At 50.0% G+C, this 27,204-nt stretch overlaps 1 protein-coding gene across 3 annotated transcripts in view; it reads left to right on the top strand.

Moving 5' to 3' along the window:
- Plb1 (phospholipase B1) overlaps positions 1-27,204 on the top strand; it is an 80,057-nt gene that overhangs the window by 33,118 nt on the left and 19,735 nt on the right. The window contains exons 18-35 of one of the 3 annotated variants that reach the window (XM_075955281.1): positions 551-589; positions 1,032-1,092; positions 1,912-1,970; positions 2,909-2,982; positions 6,958-7,001; positions 7,517-7,625; positions 8,464-8,515; positions 8,896-8,976; positions 9,474-9,539; positions 10,262-10,362; positions 12,221-12,302; positions 12,981-13,085; positions 14,345-14,440; positions 15,138-15,209; positions 19,891-19,956; positions 23,732-23,792; positions 24,282-24,340; positions 26,525-26,592. In XM_075955281.1, coding sequence (XP_075811396.1) covers positions 551-589; positions 1,032-1,092; positions 1,912-1,970; positions 2,909-2,982; positions 6,958-7,001; positions 7,517-7,625; positions 8,464-8,515; positions 8,896-8,976; positions 9,474-9,539; positions 10,262-10,362; positions 12,221-12,302; positions 12,981-13,085; positions 14,345-14,440; positions 15,138-15,209; positions 19,891-19,956; positions 23,732-23,792; positions 24,282-24,340; positions 26,525-26,592 — 1,295 coding nt within the window. Of the gene's footprint in view, positions 1-550; positions 590-1,031; positions 1,093-1,911; positions 1,971-2,908; positions 2,983-6,957; positions 7,002-7,516; positions 7,626-8,463; positions 8,516-8,895; positions 8,977-9,473; positions 9,540-10,042; positions 10,098-10,261; positions 10,363-12,220; positions 12,303-12,980; positions 13,086-14,313; positions 14,441-15,137; positions 15,210-19,890; positions 19,957-23,731; positions 23,793-24,281; positions 24,341-26,524; positions 26,593-27,204 lie in introns of those variants that run through there. The other 2 variants (XM_075955282.1, XM_075955283.1) reach the window with 2 other exon arrangements.

The following is a 27,204-nucleotide window of genomic DNA, read 5'->3' on the forward strand; positions in this document are numbered from 1 at the left end:
ACGGAAGGAGGAGCTAAGAAAGCAGATCTTAACCAGTGGGGAAAGCAGAATAGGACCCCAGTTTCTATTCACACATTGTCAGATTCTTGGAGTTTTATAGCCTTAGCTCTCAGCCCTGTGACTTCCTCTGGGTCCCCCAAAAGGGGCTCAGGGTTCTCACTGGGGACTACTAGACCAAGGCTTACATGGGAAGGAAATTGGAAGAGGAGGGATCTGCTTTTTCTTGCTTAAGCAGAAAGGATCCCAGGCTGCTGTGGGGCAAAGTGCCGGGTGGCAAGGCAGCCTGTTGGGAAGGGGCAGGATGGAGAAACAAGACCGGCACCTTAGCCAAGAGGACACATACATTCCTGGTAGCTACTCACGGGTTCATTCTGAGTCTCGGGGCTGGGTTCAGGTTGTAGAGAAGGCCCTGGTGCATCCTGGGTGGGAGCATATGGTGGCCAGCCTTTCTGGAAGGATCTTAGCTCTAACTGTGGCCCTGGGAAGGTTAGGGAAGGATATATGTAGGCTCACATGAATCCTACCATAGTTCACTCCCCTTTTCCCACAGACCTTGCCGTTTCTGAGCACCTACAAGAACAGCAACCAGGTATCTACCTAAGCCCTCCTTTGGTTCACCAGGCCGTGGTGTGGGCAGTTCTTGCTGATGCTTCCTGTCGAAAGCACAAGGACAGCTCGTCCCCTTCAGAAAATGATCTCTATGCCCACACCTTCCAGTGGGGAGGAGAGCAGAATAAACTCCATTCCTGTCAAATCGTAGCCCCTCTAAGCTAGAGGAAAGCTAGCCGCCCCTCTCACAATGGGCAGAGGGCAGAGGATGGGGTGGGTCGTTTTGGATGGCCCGAGTATGGCCCAGGAGGAAACAGAGATCAGAGTCAGATGAACAGACCCCAGGCTGGTTGATATTCAGAATTATCTAGGGTACCTTTTCCAGGTTTTTCAAGCCTGCTGAGTGAACCCGATGCCTGTCTGACTTCTCTGCCCACCACCCCCTTTACCTTAAGATTCAGGGATTGGTTCTTTGCATTTAGGGTTATGGAACCTGGACGTTGTGCGAGGACAGAGCCCCTTCTGCCTCACCACCAACCTCAGGTAAGCTCCTGGGATCCCCAGGATCCAAGACCCCTCCACAAAGGCTCGCATACCAGTGAGCCATCTCTAAGACTCCATACGGTAACCACACAACACAGTTCTGACCAGTGTTTTCTAGCCCAGGTAGGCTTTGGCCAGCTCTGGCCTTTGGCAATACCATGCCTGGTAAGCCCCAGTGCCTTCTGAGCCAGGAGCTGTTTCCCATCCTGCTCTCAAGATCTAAGCAGGGCTACACAGCAGACATGGGAGCTTGCCCATGGTTGGTCCAGCCCTGCAGGGTGGTGAAGTCCAGATGCAGATGAGGCCAGGGAGTCCCATTAAATGAATAGCTCTGTGGAAATGTGTCCTCAAACTCTGCCTACAGGTCTAGAAAGTTCTCTGGGCTCTTGAGAGTAGGGAAAGTCTGGCATGACTATTTTCTGGATTCTTGTGGAAATCTAGAACCCAGTTCTAAATAGGCTACCTATGGGCCAGCGTCTGTCTGGTTGAGCACTTAGGCCACCCTGACTTCTCACATGGTGTCTGGCACTAAAGTGGACTCCTGCCTCACCTTCCCCTCCATCCTTCATGGTGCCTTGCGTCCTCCCTTTTCTCTCTTCCTCCCATTTCTCTGTCTTCTAGCTTGATGAAAGTCTAAGAATTGTTTATCTCTTGTAAGAAAGTGCTGTTATGAAACTTCTGCCAACAGAGTTTGGGCCCCCAGCTCTACGTGGTCTGAACGCGCATGGAATCTTGTTTGGGGCATTGGCATGAAGCAGAAGCCCTAGACGGTGCCTGCAGCTCCCTTCCCAGACTCAAGCGTGTCCGCTTATTTTTCAGTGCATGCCCTGAGACCTGCAGACATCCAAGTGGTGGCAGCTCTGGGAGACTCTCTGACCGTAAGGACTTTTGAGCCCCGGGCGGGGGGGTGCGAGATAGGGGTGAGTGTAGGCAATGGGTGTGGTGGAGCCTTCCAAGTCCTTGCCTTCCTACATCTAAAACCCGCACTCCCACCTTCTACAATCTCTCTCCCTTCTGCCCCGGCTCTCTCTGTCCAGGAGAATGGCAACAATTCTATTTTTGCAACTGCTTTATCGAGTAGGTGTGCAGGGGAAAAAAATCTTTTTCAGGAATGAACTGAATATTCTCAGTTGGCAGAGGTTTTGAACACCCAACACCACATTTTGACATATGCAAAAATATGTCATTTTGACTCAAAATTCTCCTAACGATGCCTGTGTGGGTGCTACTCTCCCTCCCTTTTGAGCAACCCAGACCCCCCCATCTGTTTCCTCCGCATCAACGCATCAACACAGAAGGCAGCTTTATCATTGGTGATGGAATAGGCTCTGCTCCTCACTTTCAGCGCTGGGCTGAGCCGCCATCCCAGGGCACCACCTTCTGGCAGCACAGCTGGGGCTTTAGAAATGCCTTCCTGGAGGTTGTAAAGGAAAAAGAAGAGAAATGAGAGGGACTCTGTTGGAAATCCCTCCTCACAGCGGCTCCCACCTAAGCGCTTTGCCCATGTCCATAAAGACCTGTGGTATTACTTGCTAATATTATCGGCATTAGTCCCATTTGTAAGCGCTTGAGAATTTCCCAGTCTTTAAAAACTGTGATCCCAATTGGGCCCAAACCTCTCCTGTGGAAAGGCATGCCATAGTGAAGGAAGCCGTAGCTGGGAAGGAGGGTCTCAGACTGGTCCCCTCATTCCCAATCTTCATACCGTTCTTGCTTCCACGAGTGCACTGGAGGCCATGCCTTCAGAACCCGTGTTCACAGTCCCCCACTTCTCTCTGACTTACTGGTTTTCTTGTGGAATTTGATGTTCTCAAAGGCTGGCAATGGGATCCGCTCCCAAGAAGAAAACCCCTCGGATCTCGACACACAGTATCGAGGACTGTCATATAGGTAATGTTAACCTTTGACCTCCTCTTCCCCAGGGCTTAGTCTGCTTGTTGTTTTGTTACCTTCTTAGTTTTGTGGATTTGTTTTGTTTCCTTGTCAGGGTCTCCTGGAATTTGGGTTGGCCTTGAACTATTTATGTAAGGGGGGGAGGGTGACCCTGGGCTTCTAGCCCTCCTGTCTCTACCTCCTAGCTGCTGGGATTGCCTGCATGCACTGGCTGGGATGTAGATTTAGCTCCTATAAATGCACAAATCTCAAAGAGCAAGGACCAGGTCTAGAAGAGGCTTCCAGAGGAACAGCTGTATTTCTGCAAACTGTGAACATTGACTGAACAGAGAACAGAATTTTGCTGTTAATGATCCTTTTATCTTTAAATTATGCAGAAAAAGTAAGCCAAGGTTCTTACCAAACTCCTGGGTCAGCAAATCCATCACGAAATGTGCCCGAAAAGCACCAAATCCTTGAGTCTCCACCTGCTCGTTTGCATATCTGTGTTCGTATGTTGACGCTCCTATGTTGGTCTTCATGTATGTATTCATGTCGTTTGTAGTCCCCCTCTGCTTGTTTGTATATGTACACATCTCTACAGAAAACTGCCAAGACCCAATACTCACTTCTGGAGGCAGCAATGGTGGCAAGTTGTAATCAGTGGGCATTTCTGAGCAGCTCCTGTGTGCTGGCACAGGAGTAGAGCTGGCTGGCTGGCTGAGAGGTCTGTGTGTCAGCTGGCTTCTCACTTGGCTAGTGTTTAGAAATAAAAACTTCCTGGACGCCATGGGATGGGAAGGGAGAGCGGGAATAGCCCTGCCAGCAAGGATGGAAAACTTCCCAGAGAAACTGGTACCCACATGTCTTTAGACAAAGTAAAGGGGTGAGAAGGGCACCCCAGATACAAACATAGAGAGGAGTCAGGCTTGGGGTGCCACGTGAGCAACTGAGTGTCCGTTGTGTGACGTTTCTTTCTTTCCTAATAAAGTCTGAGGTTTTGCATGCTTCGGAGTGATTAGCACACAGTTAAGAACTAATCTAGGGAAATGTGACCACAGCCTGCCACAAGAGGGCAGAGCACTAAAGAGCAGCTGGCTGCCCAGAAGCACGCTTGCTTCTTCCTTTTTCGGGGTGCATTCATTTCATGCATCCTCCCTAAGAAAGTGGTAGGGGACAAGGTGGGGTGAGCAGAGCCAAGGAAAGCCCCAGAAAGACTCATTTTTCCAAGAGAGAGGCAGGATCACAGCCGGTAGCCACCCACCGAGAAGTTCCAAAGCACCCTCAGCACGAAGGAGACAGCCTCTCCACTCAGAGCCCCCACATTCCCACAGCCAGATCAGTGTGTCTAGGGGACTACCTGGAGCAAGACAGAACCTCCGCTGCTCAGCACTCTCCTGAAAGTTGCTGAAGTCCTGAGGGGAAAGAAAAGGGCAGCAGAGAGAGCTGTGGGAAAGGCCTGGAGGAGGCAGTGATATCGTCATTGTGTGAGGAAAACTGTACACAAGTGTCCTCTCCAGAGGAGCACCCCTTGGGAGCGGAAGTGACTGGCACAGCCTCACAGGTAGTGAGATAGTGGGGCTCCCAGTCTAGGTACATAAGGCCTCCTGCTAAGAGATTTCTTGCACAGTCACGCAAATGTTCAGCCACTTTCTGTTCTTTCCCAGGAATGAAATGCCTGAACTTTCTAGTTATAACCCCAATGGCTCATGGTCAATGACTGTTGTCACTTTAAAAACCCTGGATTTATCTTAACTATCCCGACTACCTCCCCCCCCCCCCCAGTACACCTGTGTTGAGGACAGAAGTTCGAGGTTAGCGTCTGAGTGACAGTGGTAGACGACTAGACAGGTGTGTCTCAGGGTTGCTCCATGAGTTTTAACTGTCCGAGAGGTGAGGTCCTTTGTGCTGGGCGTAAAACATTACCTGCTGTTTCCTTCCTGTACACGCTGGCATAGTAAGGACTCCGGGAAGTGGTGCAGCTAACGCCTTTCTTTCTGTTTGTTTTGGTGTTTCCTTTAATACTAGAACAATTTTTCTTTGAAATATCTGTTAGCCCCAGGGGAAATGTCCATGAAGTAGACTGATGAGAGAGAAACAATTTTCTGGAGCCCACTCCACTAGGAATACTAGGCAATGCAATGATTCCAGGAAATCAAGAAAGCACCTTGGGCCTTTTCCTCCAAGGACACAGTAGGAAAAGTGGGCCTTATATAGACAGGGGAGAAGGGGCCCTAGGGCTCTTTGGGGATGGGTGGTTGTGAATAGGTTGTAAATAGGTTTCCAAGGTCCCTTGGCCCATGAGACTGTGCACCTATGGATGTCCTTGTCAGCTTATCAGTGGGTCAATCTGAGAGCTGTCTTTAGCGTGAGCATCTCTCTCTTTGGTAGAAAGGCACTGGCTTGTGTGGGACTATTCTGTGGACCAAAATAAAATGCACTTAACCAAAGCAAAACGCATCTCCTTGTGTTTGTTTCCATGAGGACTTCAATCCCATACACATTTCTAAACATCTCCTGTACCTTTCTGCACGCTGGATGACAACAGATGAAGTCTAGCCATTGGGCCCATGTGTCACAGATTACATTTCCTCAGGAGTCCAGTGTAGACCAGATATTTGGCATCAGTGTCTCCTTTCATATTTGGGTAGTTCTGATCAAAATGGTGACTTAAATACTTTGACTTTTCTGTGTTTATTTCTGTACTTGTCTTTTCTCCTCTTGGACATTCCATCCTAAAATGGCACTGGGAATACCTTTTGGTCTTGTTCTGCCTCCATCCCCCTCCCCCTCTTTTTTAAGTACCTAGGTACCTTTAAGAAATGAAAGTGGGAAGGTACATAATCTATGTATGTGTTTGTATATGTTTTTCTGTTTATTGAGGGAAATGTGCAGAGGACAACAGATGGGACAGTACATAGATTCCTGATTTCCTCCCAAGTGTAAAATGCTTCAGTTTGGTGACTCTGGCTCAGAGAAGAAAGGATTCAGAGCAACATCGTCATGTAGAGCTAGAAAAATACAGAGTAGAAAAAAACAAAAAACAAAACAAAAAAAAACCCAACCACTAGGCCAGGCCCAGACATGTGAGGAGCCATGAGGGAGAAAACGGAGTGATGTGGAGGGCGAAGCTTAGCGACTTTAATTTATGGCCATCTTTGAGAAGTCTCAACCAGTGGAGTAGCTTCTAAGTGTGTATTCTCAGACTCCCCTGGCCTGGAGTAACATGCTGGGACTAAGCAAATGGGCACAGAAGAAAAACAGTAAATACCAAATATCTGATCATCTAAAATTTTTTGTTTTATTCTTGTTTTGAGACAGGGTTTCTCTGTCTAACAGTTCTAGATGTTCTGGAACTTGCTTTGTAAACCAGGCTAGACTCGAACTCACAGAGATTCACTTGCCTCTGCCTCCTGAGGGCTAGGATTAAAGGCAGGCACCACCACATCCAGCTAAATGTTTCTTTTTAAGATAGGCATACGTATTCCCCCCCCCCCCTTTTTCTTTAAGCATGTGGAAGGAAATGACCTCTTATACAGTGTTTTGAGGTTGGACCAGATAAAATGAGATGGGGCATTGGAAGGCAGCAAGCTCCCATCCTCTGAATCTTCCATTAGAATCTACTTGATACTGGGCAGAAAAAGCTTATCTGTGCTTCTCAAGGTTTCCAGCTCCAGCTGGGTTTTAGTTTCCCTTAGTCTCTGTCACATGGAAATGTCCACAGCTACCTCCTGAGCCTGGGACAGGAGAAAGAACCATGGCCTACAGTCCAGTGCATGCTGGGCATACAGTGTCCTCAGATAAGTGTTCCCCACCAAAGTGGACGAGGAACATTCTTTTACCTTCAGATCCTAGATTAAGGGAAAAATAGTTCACAGGTGAATCTAGAATGTTCTTAGGACCCCTCTCTAAGAACAGTTGAGGATTGCTCTTTGGTAAAGTTTGTATACTGACTTGGGTTCTTTCCTTTCCTACCTTGCTCACGCCCTACAGCGCTGGTGGGGATGCGTCCCTGGAGAATGTGACCACCTTGCCCAGTAAGTAAATTCTAGGGGCTTGGGTCGTACTGCTCAAGAAAAGAATAGCACATCCTCGGGGACTAGCCCTGACGCGGGAGAGGAGGCCCCCATAGTCGGCCTGACAGGGTGGAAAGGACATCAGATACCTACAGATCTGAGTTTAATTCCTGCTCTTTCTATGCTCTTGTGAGGTGACCTAGAGCAAACCACCAAATGCCCTAGGCCTTGAGCTTTCTTGGCTTGGTCCAAGAAATACTGAGACAAATCTATAGGGGCCTTCACTGCATTGTAAGTTGGGCAGAGAAAAGTGATGTGAGAAACTTCTGGCCTTACCTCATGTCATTGCCTCATTCCGACCAAGAGAGGCCCTAGATTCTGTCAGGCATATGTGCAACCCACTGCCTGCCTGGCCCCAGGAAGTATAAAAATTATGGTGCGACCCGTGGTGAGCCCCTAGGACCCTTTGTAGTGAAGAATACACCCTGGTCTTCTATCTTGAGTTCTGTGCCTCAACTCTGCCTTTTCTCCTACAGATATCCTTCGGGAGTTTAATGAAAACCTCACAGGCTATGCAGTAGGCACCGGTGACGCCAATTCTGCGAGCGCATTCCTTAACCAGGCTGTGCCTAGGGCGAAAGCTGAGTATGACATTTGGGGGGCTGCAGAGAGGGGAACGGAGGCAGTCAGTCAGTCCCTCAGAGATCCCTATAGAGGTCTATAAGGGGCACTTCACCCTTCTGCAGCAATGATTTTGAGAGCGCTCTTTCCTGTCCCCGCCCTCATAACCAAAGTTAACACATGGAGTTTAGAGTAGCCTTGGACATGGGAAGGACTCATGTCTCTAAGTTGCCTACTCCTTGATTAGGCCTTTAGACATCTTGACATCTAAGAGTTGAACTGACGAAGCAGTTTTGCCAGTTTTTGAGGCTCACTCTGACATAATGCCACTAGAGAAATCCCCTGTCCCCAGAGTTGCACAAGTAACTCTTACCCTTTATGATCAGGGAAGGCTTACTGCATCCAAGTAAAGATCTCCAGCCTGAGGGGGGCCCTCTGGACAAGTCTCTTGTCTCTCTAGTCCTGGAATAGAGTTAACAAAAAAAAACCAGACTGGAAATGTCCAGGGGGTTGCTGAGGCAGAGCTCCCTAACCTCCTGGGATGGTATCTCAAGGAGGCACTAATTCTTCTAGAGACCCCAGAAGCCTTGAGTTCCTGCTTCTCATGGTTCTTGGCCCACCTACTGTCCCAGCCCACACCTTTACTTGGTGGGCGTGCCCCCAACACCTGTTTTCTGGGCTCTGCGATAGCAGTAGCCTGTGACATACAATTCCAATCTCCTTCCCAAGGAGACCATCTTGCTCAGGCTTCTACCCGCAGCTCATGTAGTGTCGGGAAAGACTGGAGTGTGCAGGCCCTGTCGGGTAGGAGGACAGATATGGACACTCTTCCCCAATGGAAGGACTGACTTTCTCTCCTCAGGAACCTTGTGAGCCAAGTCCAGACTCTAGTTGAGAAGATGAAGAATGACCATGTGAGTCAGATTGATGGTTACTGATAAATGTTAGTTGTCTAGCCCACTAAAGTTTTCCCCAAATGAAGTGGTCTGTTGTGGAAAGCAGTGAGTGCCCTTTTGCTACAAGCATTCGAAAGAGGTAGGAAAGGCCCCTTGTCTGAGACCTTCTAGAGGATATTTTACCAGGGCGGGGTGGGGGTGGGGGAGCAAATTGACCTTGAAGGTTCCTCCTGGTGCTAAGATTCTGGTCTATAAATAAAGCCTTTAAAATGCCACCAGCTCCAAGGTTCTGCTTGTATTGTTTCAAGTGGACAAGGAAGTCACAAGGGACTGACTGGATTTCCTAGAGCTGTGAGGGTTTGTCAGAAACGATGAGCATTTTCCTCCCTTCTATGTAGAGAGTGAACTTCCTCCAAGACTGGAAGGTCATCACAGTCATGATTGGGGCCAGTGACTTGTGTGACTTCTGCACGGACACGGTAATCAGAGAGGGTTTGGGCCTGATCCTGACCTTGAACATTTGGCTTTGGAGATCGAGGTCCCTACAACTCACCCCAGGGGGCATCTAGCTCCAACCACATTGCCCACGTGTACACATAACTCACACATGCATTCACGCATGCATGCTCCTTATGGTCTACTTTGTGGTGACTGGCAACACATGCATGTCCCAGGGTGGTGAGGGGCCAGGTAGCACATGAATGGTGGCTGATTTTACAGCTCTTGAAAGAGAAGAAACTCTAGATCCCAAAGCATTTCGGGAGAGCCTTTTCCATTTTCCACTCTCGTCAATGGTTCTGATCTTCTAGCTGGCTGTCAGGCATTCAGCTCAGATTCTAACATGCTAATATGCTCACGGGTGGTGGGGGGAGGGTAACGAGTCCTTGGGGCTGGACCCAGAAGGGAAGCCCACACCTGCCCCTCTACCCTCTTATTGGAACCAACCCCTCCCTTGCCCTTGCCTTTCTCTTTCCAGAATCGGTACTCCGCAGCCAACTTTTCTGACCATCTCCGCAATGCCTTGGACATCCTGCATAGGGAGGTGGGTAAGGGCTTCGGTAACTTGGTTACAGCTTTAGAATGGTGGAGGAGAGGAGAGAAAGGATGGAACCAGCCAGGGGCATGAGCTCTGTCCCTGTCCAGAGGCTCCAGTCTTCTTCCCAAGTCAGCTGCCTTCTATTTGGAAGGCGCCCCAGAGATCTCAGGTATCAAGAAAGGAAGGCACTGGGCACTAACGTCCCTCTCCAAGACATTCCTTAGTCTTAGCGGCTGGCCAGTGCCCAGGCTTGGCATTGCATTTTGAACACAGAGTGTGTCTTAAGTAAGCCTCTTTATATAAATCCAGCCTCACTCCTTTCACCCCACTGTAACCTGTGGGCAGCCACACACTGCTGGGGAAATAGCATTCCAACCCCCAGATGTTCTGCTGGGTAACTGAGTCCCCATGTCTACTCAGAAGAAGTTGACCTGAGTCAAGCTGGCAGACATTGATCAGGAGCCAATGGCCTGGCAACAAATTGCCAATCACGCCATGTTTTGGGTCACTAGAGATGATGGCTGAATGGAGCTGAGCTCTTAGCATTTATTGTCCTTCCTAGAGGTACCATCTATGCTGTGGCTGTGCATGCTTGGGCTGCAACCCTCTGTGAAGTAGTCTGGTACAGACTCATCTCTTGACCCCAGGCATGAGCTAAGCTCGAAGTCTAAAGGGAGCCTCTGTCCAAACCCCGGGAGCCCTTGTCTCACCTGCAGAATTCTCTTTAGGTACCCAGAGCCCTGGTCAACCTTGTGGACTTCATGAACCCCAGTGTCATACGGCAAGTGTTCCTGAAGAATCCAGACAAGTGCCCAGTACATCAGGCCAGGTAGGCGGGCAACTGTCATCTCATCCAAGAGATCTGCTAAGGCTTGATCTGGCCTGCCCATTTAGCGGTGACTTCCCAGAGGCTCAGCGGCTTAGTTCTTCCCGTCTATAAACAAGGACTTGTGCTAGCCTCATTCTCTTCTGGGAGGTCAAGAGCTTTGATCCTGTTCCTATCCCAGGTGCCAGGCAGGAACTTCTGACTATGATAGCAAGAACCGTAGGGGCTACCACCCGAGAGACTGAGTATCCCAAACTGGAAAGAGCAACACAGAATGGTGTTTCTGGGTGGCTAAACTACAGTGGAGATCAAGAGACAGAACACTCAGCCCAGGCACCTTGTCAGAAAAGGGGAGCTGGGGGGAGGGAGAAAGACTGTTTACTTCTGTAATTGAGTGGTGGGTACGCAGGTGTATGATTCTTTATTCTCCACACCTCTTCCATGCACCTATTAACAAATCTCAAAGGGCTGGAGAGATGGCTCAGCGTTAAGGACACTGGCTGCTCTACCAGAGGTCCTGGGTTCAGTTCCCAGCAACCGCATGGTGGCTCACAGCCATCTATAATGAGATCTGGTGCCCTCTTCTGGCCTGCAGGCAGAACACTGTATACATAATATATAAAAAGAATCTTTAAATAAAAAAACACGCAGAGTTTACTGTGCCCGAGGCAGTGTCTTGAAGGCTTTATACAGATGGTCTTGACTTGGAATTCTGACCTTTAGTATGGTGCAAAAGCCATGTGCACTCAAGAGAGAACATACTCAGAATACAGTCTTTTCCTGGACTGGGAATATGTAGTCCCATGCTCTCAAGTGACTCTGGAAGCCCCCAAGAAAAGCCGCCCACCCCAAGGGGAAACAGTCAGATCACTGTGGTGTATGGGCTGCTATGATACACTATTTCGTAGGTAAGTATAGCAAATGATTTATTTTTCCTTTTTTCATTTTTGAGGACGTGGTACACATGTGTGTATGCATGTTTGTATGGGGAAGCACACACGTGTGTGTGCACATGCACATGTTTGTGCATGCCTGTGAAGGCCTCAAGTTGATGCCAGGACTCATCCTTGACTGCTCTTCCACCTTATTCGAGGAGGCAGGGTGTCTCAGTCAAGCCCAGAGCTCACTGATAGGGCAAGACTCGCTAGCTGGCTTGCTCTAGGGATCCTGTCTCCACCTCCCTCGGGGGTCCTTACAGGTGGACTGCTACGCCCACCTGACATTTCAGGGGAGTCTGGGACTCCAAGCTCTGGTCCTCCCACTTGCACAGCAACGCACTTAAACCTCGGGGCCCTCTCCCCAGCCCAGAAAATGAATTTTAACAGACAGACTTATAAAGTTACCATGAGCTTATATTGAAATGTGACTGCCATCGTATGTCAAAGGTCATCTTTAACTTTCCTCTTTATGTTAAGTGCATGTGATTGAAACTAACTCCTAATCAAAGGAAGGCATTGGGATAGCACTAGAGGAGGGGTCTCAGAACTTGAGTATCAGAGTCCTGGTGTGCCTGCTCCAATCCCAGGATGCATTGCCGTTTTATGTTTTAATTAAACATTGCATTCTCGTTGCCTGAGTTCATTTACTGGATAGACTGTGCCAGGCCTGGCCTCTGAAGTCCAGTTCTGGAGCTTGCTAAAGTAGATTCATTCAAACTGCAGGCCCACCCACCCCACACCAGTCGCTTTCTCTAGGACCTAGGACAGGTGCCTCAGAACCTTCCGGCACTTGTGCTCCCAAACCAGGGCTTGACTTGACAAGACAGAGCGAGCCTTGCTACCCCACCCAGCTCTGGGTGGCCAGAAGCAGTCCCTGAATGGAGCTTCATCTATGGCTCTTCTTGCCTCCCCCTTTTATACAGTGTTCTGTGCAACTGTGTTCTGAGTCCGGGGGAGAATTCCCAGGAGCTGGGGAGTCTGGAGGCCTTCTTCCAGTCCTACCAGGTAAAGTAGAGGAGAGCCCCCTTTCCATGTCTTCCTCCTCTGCCCTTCCCATGACAGCCCAGAGCCCCTACCAGGCAGGGAGGCATGAAGAAAATAGAACAAGACATCAGCCATCCTAGGCCCCTCCCTCTGCCCCACCTGACTGAGGGTCTGTTTCCTTGGTTAGAAAAGCCCCAGTAGCATCCAGGTGACATTGGTGTGGCCTAAGCAACTTTGGGGGTGGGGATGTGAAACTTCCTCCTTAGTCAATAGGCCTGGGGTATCCCATGAAGCCACACTGGAGACCAGCTTCTCCCCATTTCCCTGGACTCCACACTCACACCAGTCCCCACAGACAGACCACAAGAAAAGGGATTACAGGCTAGTAGCCTGGCGAGCACTGGTTTTTATTTGTGTGTTTTCTTTTTTTCTTTTTTTTTTCCCCTTGTGAGACTTTCTGCCAGCCCTTTAGAGATGGCATGTTTAAAAAACAAACCAAACAAAAACAATCAAACAAACAAAAAACTAAAACAATACGCCCATTTCCAAACTCTTTGGAATGGGATTTGCCATCAGGCTGAGTGAGCAACCTTGTCTAAAGGGCCTGGAGACAGGGACGGGGACAGAGATGCTGTGTACCACTTGTCCTTTCCCACCCCTGTGCTAATGGCTGCTGTTTGCATGTATGTGTGTTTCCAGAATAGCATGCGGCAGCTGGTTGAGTCAGGCCGCTACGATACCCGGGAGGACTTCTCGGTGGTGCTGCAGCCCCTTTTCCGCAATGCCAAGCTCCCCATCCTCGAGGTATGCTCCCCCCATCTTGAGCTCGAGCGGGAGAACTGCTCAGGGCATCTGGCAAGAAAGCCAGTCATCCAGGCAGGAATGCATGAGACGGGGACGGATGCAGAGAACCCTGCAGATGCTCCGCTAGCAGGCACACCTGAACACAGGCATTCTGCATCCCACAGATAAGGTTGCCACAGCTGCCTCTGGGGATACCGTGAACCCCACAGAACAGCAGTGAACAGACGTGCTATCTCCTTCCTAAAATCAGATAGAGCATGAAAGACAGGCAAGACTTACAGGTATTCAGGTCTACGTTAGTGACTTGGGGCCGCGCATGTGGTCTCTCTCACTGTGGCCCACCCCGGGGCCATGTTCTTTGTGGGACACAAAGTCCGTGTGCCCAAGAGCTCTGTGGGCAGAGCAAGCCTCTATCCCAAGACCTCAGACAACTTGGGAAAAAGCTGGAAGGAGAACAGAGTGGTGTATCCAGACCCTACAGTGAGAAGAGCTGGCGTCAGGTGACCTGCTGGCCTCATGTTAGCTCTGGGCAGGTCCGCTTGATGTGCCCTTTAATGTCCTCTGCCTAATTATGGAGGACATGCCCTGACCCCATTCCCCACCTCACCCTAGCTAGTTTGGTGTTAGCTCCTCTTCTCTTCAGTGTGATAAAACGCCTGACAAAAGTTTGTTTGGGCTTGCAGTTTAGTTTAGGAAGAGACACAATGTATCCTGGCAGGGGTGGCCCAGGCAGGAGCATGAGGCAACTGGTCACATTGCATCTACTGTCCGGAAGCAGAAAGCTGGGAATGCTGGTCCTCAGTTAGCTTCCTTCCCTGGGCATTCCAGTAACCCAGTCCATGTGGTGTAGATTCCCACCCCCCCATTCTCCCAGTCTAGAAAATCTCTCACCAACATGCCCAGATGCTTGTCTCTTTGGGGAGTCCAGATCCTGTCGGGTTGATGTCAATATTTACTTGTCAGGACTCCCCAAGACTCCCTGGGGTACTAAGAAACACACTTTTCCACTTTCAGCATGAGTGAGGCATTATGCAAATGTGCCCAAACAGGGCATTTTTAAAATAAGACATGGAAAATGTGGAGGCCAGAGAGGGTACGGCTTGAGGTCCCCCAAAGCTATTTCTCTGTAGGAATGCCATTATGTCCCTGGCATGGTCCCAAAGGGAAGAGAGTATGTTGTGATCATTCCTGAAAATCACATGGCCTGTGGCTCCCTTGAACCCCACAGGACCTTGAGGAAGTATGCTTGTGTCTTTCAGAATGGGCAACCAGACACATCCTTCTTTGCCCCAGACTGCATCCTCCCTAACCAGAAGTTCCACTCACAGCTCTCGAGAGCCCTCTGGGCCAATATGGTAAGATAAAGGACTGCTTCTGGCCCTGTAGTCTTACCCCACAAAGGGCCCGAGGAACCACAGCTGGCACAGCTCAAGCGGTCTACAGCTTGGCCCTAGAGAATCCTGGATGACGCAGCAGCCAGGTTGCACTGCCAGCTGTCCTCTCTGTTAGAGCCCCCCGGGGAGACGGCTGAGGGGGTAAACTGAGTTCAGATCCTTAGGGCTCATGTAAAAGCCGGGCTTGGGGGCGGGCATACCTCTATAACCCCAGTGCTGAGGGACGGAGATCCCAGGAGCTTGCTGGCCAGCCTGTCTAACCGGAACAGCACACTCCCAAGTTCAAGTCAGAGTCCCTAACTCAAACAATAAGGTGGAAAGCAGTAGGGGAAAACCTTTGACACACTGATCTCTTACCTCCATACAAGCACAGGCACACACACACACACACACACACACCAGAAACCCCTCACTTATTCACCCTTTGCAGTACACCACTATGTATGCTAGGCGCTGAAACCATGTAATCAGTCTCCTTTAGCACCTCCGCAGTCACACAGGAAGTGTTTTGAGTTTCCAGGGAACCTAGCTGACTCTGGATTCTACTTGCCAGTGCCTGACAGAGCCTCAAGTCAAAGCCACACCCCCAAAATGAAGTTCTGATGTTCACTTGAGCAGAAACAAACTTGGTGTGTTTCTCTTTTTCTTTCCTGATCAGCTTGAACCTCTGGGAAAGAAAACAGACACTTTGGACCTGACAGCGTTCATAGCCATGGCCTGCCCGTCCCAGGTAGTAAAGGAGGGACTGCTTGGTCTGTCCTCAGAAACTGGCCAGACCTGCCCCTCCTCTGCCTCTTCCTGTTCCTCCTTTTCCTCCCCCTCCTTTTCCTTCTCCCCCCCCCCTTCCTCTTCCTTCTCCTCCTCCAACTCCTCCAACTGAGTTTGCTCCATCCCTAGGCTGAGAGATGGACTTGGGGACAGGGGAAAGGGAAATTTGGCTGAGCTGCTTCTTGAAAATGGGTGATGAAGTTGGGTCCACACAAAGAAAGAGGAGCCTGGGTAGCAGAAGCCAGGAAGGCAAAAGAGTGTGGAGCATATGGGAATGTCTGGATGTGGGTGAAAGAGCTGAGAGAAGGACCCGGGAGTCCAGAGCCTGGACTGGGTGTTCTCCCCTTGAAGAGGGCCCGCAACAGGGGGCACAAAGGGAGAGACCGAGCTGCCATCAGGCAGGGCTCAAGAGAAGCAGCCTGAACTGGCAGGAGGAATAGCTCAGGGCTCCTTTTAAGGAGGAATATGTTAACCGTGATTTCAGGCCTGGAGTGGGGGCAGGTTCACGTTCCCATTGCCTTCAGCTCCTGTTTCTGGTCTTGTCTTATGGCTTTTTAACCAAATAAGGCCAAGACTAGAGAGCCCTTGGTGGCCATAAAAGCAGAGTGCCTGACCTAGTGTGGGAGGCTGGGTTTCCAGTCTGGGTCAGGCTGCAACCAGCCTCCCCCCCTCCCCTCGCCCCACCCGATCTACTCCTTGCCAGGCAGAGCCTCAGAAGGCTTGCAGCTCCCTTGGGATATCTGTTGGGGATCCCAAGAAAAGGGGAGGCCCCGATCCTGCCTCCCACTCCCGTTCAGCTGTCTTTTCCATCTGACTTATATAATCTAATATACCATGATCAAGAGTGGCAGGAGGAGGGGATAAGAGCAATGGAGCAGAGGGCTCAATGGCTGGATCTAGTGCCCCAAGCAAAGAAGAAAGTCAAGTCACGTGATTATCAGTGTGCCTGGGTAGCTCGAGTGCCAACGATTGATCAGATGCTGGGTAAAAGGGCTTGGGTGAGGCCCCTCTATGCCATGTGCGAACATATTCACAGCCACTTCCTGAGGCTGCCCAGGGGCACTGAGGTGGAAGAGCCTGGACAACCTGGGCAGTAAGGGGCATTTGAGGACTTAAAGCAGTGATCATGCCATAAGAATTTCATTTTCCTTCTGTTTTATGTGCTCTTGTATGTATGGGTGTGTATGCATGCGTTCACTGAGGCCAGAGGTGGATGGTGGATGTTTCCAGCTGCTTTTCACCTTAGTTTTAAGACAGGCTTTCCTAATGACCCTGGAGCTAACAACTTGACTAGACTGGCTAACTAGTAAGTCCCATGATCCTCCTGATTCTACCGCCCCGGGGGTCTAGGACTACAGGCTCAAACTTTGACATCTGGCTTCATGTATGGGTTTTGGGTCCAAATCCAGGTCCTCATAATTCATGTGGCAAACACTTTACCAACTGGGCCATCTCCCCAGCTTATAGTTGGGTTTTTCAGCCCTTTAATAAGCTATAGGACAACATTGAATATCAACTACAAGAGTCCCCTCCAAAGTGTCAAATCTCAGCCGTCATGAGCTCTTCTTCCCCACAAATATATTAGATGCTAAATTGAGGTCCCAACTCTGGGTCAGGGAGAATTTCTTCACTGTGAGCCCCAAGACAAATTATGCCCCTCTCTGTCCTGGTTCAGGCAGGGCACCCCCAAAAGGAGATGCTCTACCTAGAGTCTCAAGCTTACCTCCTCCACTCTGCAAAGAATCTACCCTAACTATTGATGAGGTAAGGTAAGACCCAGCCTTCTAGAGCCTGTAAAAGCCCAGCCCAGGAGAAGCTGTTGCTAAGCAACCCTGGAGCCCGTTCCAAAAGAGTCCATCTGTTGGCCAGCCCAGCTTCACTGCACAGTGTCTCAGGTGCCATCTGCTTGCTGCCATGTGCCTCGGAGCCATGCACAAGTCCACCCATATCTCAGTGTGAGCTGATGGGAGGCCAGGCAGTGAATATTTTCATCCAGGCTGTATCTAAACATAGAAGCAACAAGCAGGACCTGGGGGATGAAGGCGGGGCAGAGGCAGCAAGTTAGGAGTGAGTGCTTCCAGAAGTGCCCTATTCCTCCTCCATCCCCAGCCTCACGGCTACCACATTCTGCTGTGCCAGGCAGGGTGACATCACAGTGCACCGCACCGCGGTTTGGGGATGGGTTGGCAGGTGGGGTGAACTGTGGACTGTTCGCCATTCCCTACCGTAACTGTCTCCCCGCCCTTCTTTCCCCTACTGAGCCATCTGGAAATAAGCTCTGTCCTTATTTATTAACCCGTCACCGTTAAGTTCCTCTTCCTTGGAATCCATTCCTCCCTGACTTGGGAAGGCTTAGGCACCTTCTTTTTCTTTTCTCTTCTTTTTTCTGGTTGCCTCCCTTCCTACCTCTTAGTGGCATTCCTAAGTCTAGCCCTGAAAATGAAGCCCCACTCAGACTTCCCTGTCTATCTTATGGTCTTCTCTGGGTATGTGGGCATCCTCACTGGGAAGCTGATCTATTTCTAGAATCCTGCCCCACCCCCCTTGAACGTCACAGCTCCAGCTTCCTCAGTCTCTCACTTTACCTCTGTTTTTTTTTAACTTTCCAGACACCAATCCTCTATTTCCAGACCCTTAAAACACATTTCCTCTTGGAAGCTACATATGGTATACACTTACTGCTCCTACCAAAGAAAGCAGGGAGGGGACTGATGTATCCATAGCCCATCAGAAAAGCCCCCTTCTTTCTCCGCAGACCTTCCCACCTAGCAGTGCAGCGGGGGTTCGCCAGCCCCTGACTGAACCTCTGGCTCTTGCCTGGACTCTTCCTTCTTGACAGCCCACGGAAACCGCAGGGCAGCGTCCCCTGTACCTGTTCAGGCTGGCAGCCAGGAATCGCTCATGGAGTCGGCTCCACCCCAGGCCTTTAAACCAGCCTGACTCATGCACACCAAGCAACCAAAAGCCAATAAAAGCAAAATCCCAAGGTCCCTTTGTCCTCAGATCCCTTCCAGCACTTTCTCCTCTCCCCCAACTCATGGTTCCTAAGGTCAGATAAATAGTTACAGGACTTCTAGCTCTTCCAGAAAGATAGAAATGAACTGTGTCTTCTGCTCTTTCTATACTGGCCACCCTGGGACCAGATCCAGCCAGGACTTCTCTGTGGAGAGAGAATCATAATTAGCACCCACGCCCAGTCTTATCCCCAGGGATGTTCGTCCCCACATCTTGCGTCAGCTCCCTCAACAAATTCCACACTTCGAGGTCTGCCGGTCTTCATGGCCTAGGAGTGTCCCATGTCCTTCTCCCCTGCCCTCCTCTCAGTGTTGCTCTGGGTGCAGGAACCGGACACCTAGGCTGCACTCCTGGGGTGACTGTTGAGGGGGATACTGACGATGCTGGTCTGAGGCGGCCTAATGAACTATGCTGCGTGTATTACAGGCTTCTCTGTCCTGCACCGGCGACACTGCCTGAGTGCCCCTGGTCTCTGTTTCCAGAATCGGAGTGCTGAGACTGCGAAGAAAAGGGGAAACAGGCCTTAGCGTCAGAGTTCTCTGTGTATCCCTAGCTGTCCTGGAACTCGCTCTGTAGACCAGGCTGGCCTCGAACCCACAGAGATCCATCTGCCTCTGCCTCCCGAGTGCTGGGATTAAAGGCGTGCGCCACCACGACCACCCGGCTGGCCCCAGCATTTTAACCTTCCTCCTTTTCTTCTGTCCTAGCTCTTCCTCTTCCTCCTCTTCCTACAGCTACCCCTCCTTGGACCAAAATAAAGCCTCTCCTACCTGAGTTTATGGTGGAGAGTTGGTTTACATCTCCTGAAATTGATTTCTAAGGACATCTTTTCCAACAATCTGACTTTCCCCCTCTCGTCTCCCCAAACCTCTTCCATTTGGTTCCCATTTTTTTCTAAGCTTTGGTTTTTCTGTTCCACCGGCATGTCCTCTGAGTCTACCTTGCTGTTTCCTGGTCCAGACCTTAAGTTGACCTTGCTTCTCTTGGTTTTGTGTCTCCTCGTTTGTTTTTCTCCTGGTTCTCCCCTACTGCCTCCTCCCTTCTTTGATTAACCCATCATCCTCACCTGGGTGGACTGGGAGTGTTGACAAGGCTTGTATCAGCACTGATTGTAGCACGGATAGGTGAGGAGGGCCTGCCTGGAGAGCGGGTTAGTCAGGGGGGAAAAATTACTGAAAATACAGGAAGCCACCTTAAAGGAGGTAACACACGCAGCACAAGGGGAAAAAAAGGACAGGTGATAAAATATATTGATAACCATAATAACCCTTCTTCAGAAGGAAAAGTGCTGAAATGTGAGTCTTTTGCCAGAAAAAAAAAAAAGAAAGAAAAGAAGAAAAAAGGTAAGACTGAGTACTGCGGAGATGTGTAATTGCTCCGGGTCTTCATGAGGTCATGGAGCCCAGACCGCAGGATGTGTAGACTTTCTCTGAGTCTTTTATTTGTGCCTCCCTGGTTAATAAGGGTTTACAAAAACCCTTCCAGAAATGACTGAAGTTCTGTCTGTGCAGCTCTTTGCCCTTCAATGCAGAACCCTGATAAGTAAACCTAGAAGTCAGGGCGGTTAGCTCATGCACAGCCTCCATTCTGTTAAATAACCTCTCAGTGTGATTTCTGTTTCCTCCTAGGATGAGCCCTTCCTGAGAACCTTCCGGAACAGTAACTACACGTACCCTTCCGAGCCAGCCATTGAGGTAACCTCTGACTCATGTCTGTGTCTCTCAGACACAAGCCAGTCCCACCTGCCGGGGACTCGGGGCGTGGTGCAGACTTCACTGTTAGCTTAAGCACAAATATACCCTTCTTACATACTGGGAATTGGAATGCACAGAAAAGGGTCCGGAACTGAGGCCCCAGGATGCTCCTGACGTGTTCTCAAGTTGCCTACCTGACGTCAGCGGCCAAGCAGAGGAAGTGCCTTGACCTTTGCCGTCCTGGGCTTAGCGACATTGTTTTAATTAAGCATCTCAGCCTTGCAGAGGTGGACAGTGGAGGTGGGGAGGGGTGTCAGGGTGGGGCAGGGGGCATGAAATGCCATCAACGTCCTGAATGTGGAACCCTAAACCAAGTGGGAAAGAATCTCTGTGCCAGGGGTGGGGCCTGACAGGAAGCTGACGCATATCCACACCAACTCCCCCCCCCCCCCAGCCTTAACTGGATACAAGTCACTTGGCCCCGCTCTGAACTTTCAGAGCTCTGTGGCTTTCAGGATCGACACCCCAAAGCTGGCTCGCCTGATCCTGTGCCATACCGCACACATCAACCCTGGTCCACCGGGACAGGCATTTCACGCTCATACTGAGGGCTGGTGGGATGTAGAGAGGCATGTAACACGGTCCTGACCTGGGTAGTTAGAGCCCAACAGAGTTCACACCTGTGATCCTATAACAGGTGTATACTGTAAGTGTATGCTATGTGCCATACGCTAATCTCAGGGAGTTAGAAACCGATGGGACTCCACTCTTAAGAGTCCCATCCGCTGAGTTGAGATGTCTAGGCCATAGTTAAGTGATCATTTCCGATAGGGACAGCCATTGCCCAGAGAAGGGAGATGGGACAAAGACTCAAAGACTGAGGGACCAATTCTGTTGCATGGTGGTTGCTGAGCCTGTCTGAGAAGGAAAGACTTGAGTTGAAACATGCAAGTCAAAAAGATGTCAACTGCCCGGAAGACCAGAAAAGGCCAAACCAAAGGGCCAGAAAGCTTGGAGGCTGGAGGCAGGAGGGGAAGCATGCTGAGCGTAATGAGGAAGAGAAGGAAGGTCAGAGTGGCTGGAGTCAGGGCATGGGAAATGTGGTGAGAGAGGGGAGTGGAGGATGAGATCAAAGCAGTGCCGGGGGCCAGATCACAGCCCCAGTGACTGGGCATGAAGGCTGGGGTTCAGATGAAGAGCTAAGGGAAGCCATGGGAGGTTGGAGGATCTGGTACACACCTTTAAGAGACCTTCTCTGGCTGCTGCATGGAGGCTATATCAGACATCAGGGACTGGGGGGGACTTGCTTTTTGAAATAGAGTGAAGTGTAGCTCAGGCTGTCCTAAAACTCCTGTAGCCAAGGATGATCTTGAGCCCCTGATTCTCTTACCCCACCTGCCAAGTCCTGGGATTACAGGTGTGCACCACCACACCCAGATTTTGCTTGTCTTTGTTTGGTTTTTGAAATATGATCTTTTTCTATAGCCCAGATGGGCCTTTAATTCACAATGATCCTCCTGCCTCAGCCTCCTAAATGCTGGGATTACAAGTGGGAACTGCCACACCTAGAAGAAAGATCTTTTATAAGCCAGCCAACGCACTGAGAATAGACTTAGTGGAAGGTGCCAAGGAACTGTCAAGTGTGACGTCCTAGTACAGCCGTGTGGCTGGGAGCTGTGTCATCTTCAGGCTCCCTGAATTCTCTCTGACTCATGTTAACCCCAAGGAAAAAAGTCCTGCTTGAACCAGTGACTTTTCACTGTCCTGTGTGACTGAAAAGCCTTGTCAACCAGGCATTCATCTCTTCGTGTTCCACTTCCCTATCGGATACTAAGAGGAGCAACCACTACGCTAAGCGCCGGATGGGCGATGGTGAACCGAGTGGGACTCTGCCTGTTCTCATGGACCTTTATTCTCAGGATCTTTTCTTTCTCTGTTAGAAGAAAGCTCAGGCTAGAAGGGTATTGCTTGTTTTAGCAGACTGCTGCTTAAAGTGGGCAACATCAACACAACCTTTGTTGTAAAGTCCTGGTGGTATCCTGGACCTACTCTGTGTACATATAGCAAGATGGCAGGACCCTGGGCAATCCTAGCTGAGGTCACGGCATGGTGTCCTCCCCTTTGTAACAGATGTACACGCTCGGATCTAATCTGCATGTGTCGTATAGAACACGCTCAACTCTCAGAGATTTCCATGGCGTGGTAACTCTAGAACTTTCCTTCACAGTTGCACTTTTCCCAAGTGGTTGTTCTTGACTTGATAAAACGTCTAAACAGATGGGTGAAACCACTGTGACCCATGGAGGAGACCCTTGGGATAAACGGATCTACTGGATTAAGCAACTGTTTAGGAGAGAGTTTGGTGAAGCCCCCCTCCTTCCCCACCCCATGAAAGCCGCACTTATGTCAAAGATTCTTCAAGGTTGATTGATGAGGATTTCTTGAATGTTACAGATCCAGAGCCAAGTTGTTGTGTGCTGTCTTTAGTCCCCTTAGTAGCTGTTCATTGTCCAACTCTGTGCCCAACCAAAATCCTTGTGACTATCAGGGGAAACTTTTTAAAAATACATTAACCAAACAGATGAACCACTAGCATCCATCAAATGCCAAAGCCCAAACTGTCACCAGGTAGCATCAGAGAGGGCATTTTCCTTGTTTCCTGTAACCCAGATACCTGATGTCTCCATCAGTGGACTTCTTTTGTTCTGTGACTATAAAAAACCTCACAGAATCGTTTCTACGTTGGAACAGATTATCCGGGGAACCTAAATCTATGTTCCTGAGCCATGGGTACTCTTTTATTTTTTTTCCTGTTTTTCTCTCCCTTTAAGGGAGAGTTGTGTTTTGAGTGACAATTTATCCTCCCTCCCACTGAGATGAAAACTATGTTTTGATTGACAGTTCTTGCTCGCCCAGGAGGGATGTAAGAAAGTTTGTCTTTAGATAACCTTTCTGAGGCTCTGACAGTTACTCACCATCAGGCGAACCATTGGGGGGAGGCTTTCCTGCACCCCAGTGCACTTCTATTTGGGCAACGTTAGTTCTTCACCAGTCCTCCTGAATTGTCATTTCTGTACCTTCTGCCTCCCACCCCACCCTGACTCCCCCTGGCACCTGGAAAATCTACCCTTTATTAGAGACAAGGACAGTTGACTGAAAGTGTCCAGTGTGGCAGATGCCCGGTTTTGCTCGTGGGAGGGAGGAGGGTTGATGGCTCTGAGTTAAATAGGCCAAATAGGAAAGATGTGCAGGAACCAGAGGCTTTGCAATTATGAAACTTCGGTATTTTCATAAAAATATTTTAATGGGTGGTTGTTTAGACTCTTGCGTCATAATTAATGTCAATCAGCTTGGTGTTAACAGCACACACCAAACACCCCAAAGCACGCCTGTGATCGCTCATGTTAGCCATGTAAAACCTGTATCCTAAGCAGAACCAGTTGTAAAAATTCCCTATTTGTTCTCCTTGTCTTGTGGCTGCTGACTCCATTCAATTGTAGATGAGTTGGGAAGAAAAAGGCTGTGCTCTGTGTGTTTGTCTCTGTGTGTGTGTGTGTGTGTGTGCGTGAGTGCGTGCGTGCATGCACGTGCACAAAAGCCTACTTCTCTCTAATTTCCTTTTTCCACACCTACAGTTACTATGCCTACCCTTCTGACCCCCCCCCCCATACATCCGGCCAGTGATGTATTTCTAGGTTCCTGGGCTGACTCTTTTTGGGTGCACTTTGCCTGCCCGTGAGTGATTGACCCTCTGTTTTTCTTCCTCCTGGCTCAGAACTGGGGCAGTGACTTCCTGTGCACAACGCAGAGTCCTTCTAGCAGTGTGCCCAGCTCAGGTAAGTGCAATCATCACATACCCTTCACAAATCGGATGAGAGACCTGTAGGTGCACCCTAGAGTGGTCCTTGCTGGTCTCATTGTAAGGCAGAGGTTCAGGCTCGGAGACAGAGACAGGGAAGTAGCTACTGCCGGGTTCCCTGCCATGTGGAATGGCTCAGGCCTCCTCCCCAAGTACTACTTACCCTCAGTAACTTTCACTCTTTGGAGTTTCAACACTGCTCCTCAGGCCTCCCTGACTGGTGCGACAGGTGCAGCCAGGGATGTGGCCCTAGCTGGAACTCTGCTAGGCCCCCCATAGGGCGCCTGATGGCATCACACACTTCAGAGCCTTAGTGTTCTGAATGAATGGAAGAGGCTGTGCTGGTGAAGCCTTGGGCTAGAAACAGCCCAGGAAGTTGTGGGCTGTGGCGAACTCGCTGGTCTTGTTTACTTCGTACTGTAAAAGGCCAACACCCACCTGCTCTCCTTTTGCCCTTCTCTCCTAGTCCATGAGCTCCGACCAGCAGACATCAAGGTGGTGGCAGCTCTGGGTGACTCTGTGACAGTGAGTACTAAGCCACGGGCCAGGGTGGGTCCCACAGGGTTTAGCCTGGCTTTGCAGAGCCTGTTCTTCCTCTGCCTTCAGTAGGGAGTCCCCTTCCAGGCATGAAGCATGGATCCCAGCCCACCATCTTCCTTAGCCCTACTTAAACTTCACCCCCATGTAACCCCCCACCCCACCCCACTCCCTAACATCCCATCAGTCCACAGTTGCCTGAATTCAACTCTGTCAACACAGTCCTAAAGAGTGCCAGGTCTTCTCTATACATTGCCCGGAGCTCCTCGCCCCACTTAAGGGCATGTTCCTTAGGGACAGAGGGAAACACTGTCCTGGCCCAGTCGCATGAGACCACTGGTTAGCTACTGCTCTGTGCACCATGCTCTCTCAGCATTTCTTAAAAGGCAGCCTTAAACAGTCATAGCCCTCCGGCTAAGGCAGCAAGAAACTTATGGGGGAGGAGCGTCTTGAGGGAATAGGTGACATATACATATGGGACTTTGAAAATGCATGTCCATTCCTGTGGGAACAAAGCCACCCCACAGTGAAGGAAGTGAAGAAATTTTCCTTGTGGTCCAGACAAGGGAAGGTAATGAAGAGCGCAGACCGGGCCGACAACTATGACTTCACCCGGGGGAGGGCATGGGGTGGGAGGGCGCATACACGTGCAGGGGAAGGAGGTGATAGAGTAGAGGAAGGAGACCATCAGAGCCACGAGTCTTTCAGTGTTGCTTTGTGTGTTGGGATCACAATAAATAGCCCTGACTGGCTCCAAGATGCTCCGTAGCCCAGGTTAGCCTCAAACTCCCAGCAAACCTTAGGTTTTCAGCTGCTGGCATTATAATAAAGCATGAGCTACCAGGCCCTGCTGAGGCAATATTGGTTGTTTTGTTTTATTTGAAAGACAGCAAGTAGTGCTGCCTAGGCTCAGACTTCCTGAGGATGACCTTAAACTCCCAGTCCTCTTGGCCTCTGTGACTGGAGTGCTGGATTATGGGTGCACACCACTGAACCCCATGTATTTGGTTCTGAGAACTGAAGCCAGGGCTTCATGCAGACCAGGCAAGCACCCTACAGACTGAGTTGCATCCCTAACCTTAGGGCAAGAGTCATGTGGTGATATTAAATTGTTTTTTTTCTTAATTTTTTAAAAAATAATTCATTTTAATTTATCTTACGTGTATTGGTATAAAGGTGTCAGATCCCCTGGAACTGGAGTGGCAGACAGTTGTAAGCTGCCATGTGGATGCTAAGAATTGAACCCAGGTCCTCTGGAAGAGCAGCCAGTGCTCTTAACCACTGAGCCATCTCTCCAACCCACTATTTTTTTTTAAAGTCTTTGTTTAATTCACTGATTATGGCAAACGTGTTACTTTGGTAAATGTCAAAGATAGACTGCTTTTTTTAATTAAAAAAATATAAGATGGCAGCTTCAGAAATCTTCATAGAAAAGAAGTTAGAGACGAGGAAGGAACACAGGGAAGTAACTGCAGGGTATGATGTCCCCACGGGGTAGGGTTTGACTTTGGCCCTGCCTTGGAGGGGATAGCAAGGAGAATGTGGTCAGGGAAGGGTGAGAAGGAACTAGGGGTTCCTGGGGATGAGGAGGAGGGGGTTCAACAGTCTAGGAACAGGGTGGAGGAGGGAGGCAAGGACAGCAGAGCAGCTGAAGGCCTTGGGGCTTTGGAAGTAGCAACCGGTCAACATGCTTCCATCTGAGGTGTTGAGTGGTCAGAAATGCAGGAAGCAAACGTTGGGGTCAGAAAGTGAATGCTGGATTATGGCATCCAACACCCGGGTCTAATCCCTGAAGCAGGAAGAGAGACCCATGGAAGTGTCAGAGTCAGAGGCAAATGACAGAGATGCAAGAGTTGTGGCCTCCCTGGTGGCAGGAAGGGAACATGGTGGCACCTACGAGGTCAGATGCGATACCAATGTAGTCTGTAGCAGGCACGCGAGTGCCTCCAAGAATATGAACAGTACAAACGGAAGGACCTTCACTGGGGAAGGGGAGGGTGTCAGAAAGGATCGGTGGGACCTTAGATGTGGAGAAACAGAAGAGTGGGCCCCTTCCCTAGAGAAGGCCACGCTGAGTATTGGCTGCTACACAGGGCCAGAAGGCCTGCCCGAAGGCCCTCTAACTCATCGCCAGGTCACAGCCTTTCATAAGCATCTCTTGGCTTTTCACAGACAGCCTCGGGAGCGCGACCAAGTGAGTCCAGCAGTCTAACCACCTCCTGGAGGGGGCTGTCCTGGAGGTAAGAGTGTCCATGGCTCACGTCCGACAGATCATATTCTATAGGGGCATAAGAAGTGGGCTCCCAGAAGGAGAGAGAGCACGAGCAAGGAACTCAGGACCGCGAGGGGTGCACCCACACACTGAGACAATGGGGATGTTCTACTGGGAGCTCACCAAGGCCAGCTGGCCTGGGTCTGAAAAAGCCTGGGATAAAACCGGACTCTCTGAACATAGTGGACAATGAGGACTACTGAGAACTCAAAAACAATGGCAATGGGTTTCTGATCCTACTGCATGCACTGGCTTTGTGGGAGCCTAGGCAGTTTGGATGCTCAACTTACTAGACCTGGATGGAGGTGGGGGTTCCTTGGACTTCCCACAGGACAGGGAACCCTGATTGCTTTTCGGGCTGGGGGGCGGACTTAATTGGGGGAGGGGGAGGGAAATGGGAGGCGGTGGTGGGGAAGAGACAGAAATCTTTAATAAATAAATAAATAAATAAAATAAAATAAAAATGTTAAAAAAAAAAGAAGTGGGCTCCCTGCCGCCTGCTCAGGGCCAGGTCTAGGTCCCCACGGCCCTACTCTGATATCCAAGGAGACTCTGTGATGGTTTGTATTAGCCCTGAGGG

The sequence above is a fragment of the Microtus pennsylvanicus genome, chromosome 21, assembly GCF_037038515.1.
Source record: "Microtus pennsylvanicus isolate mMicPen1 chromosome 21, mMicPen1.hap1, whole genome shotgun sequence".
In the NCBI taxonomy this organism is placed as follows: domain Eukaryota; kingdom Metazoa; phylum Chordata; class Mammalia; order Rodentia; family Cricetidae; genus Microtus; species Microtus pennsylvanicus.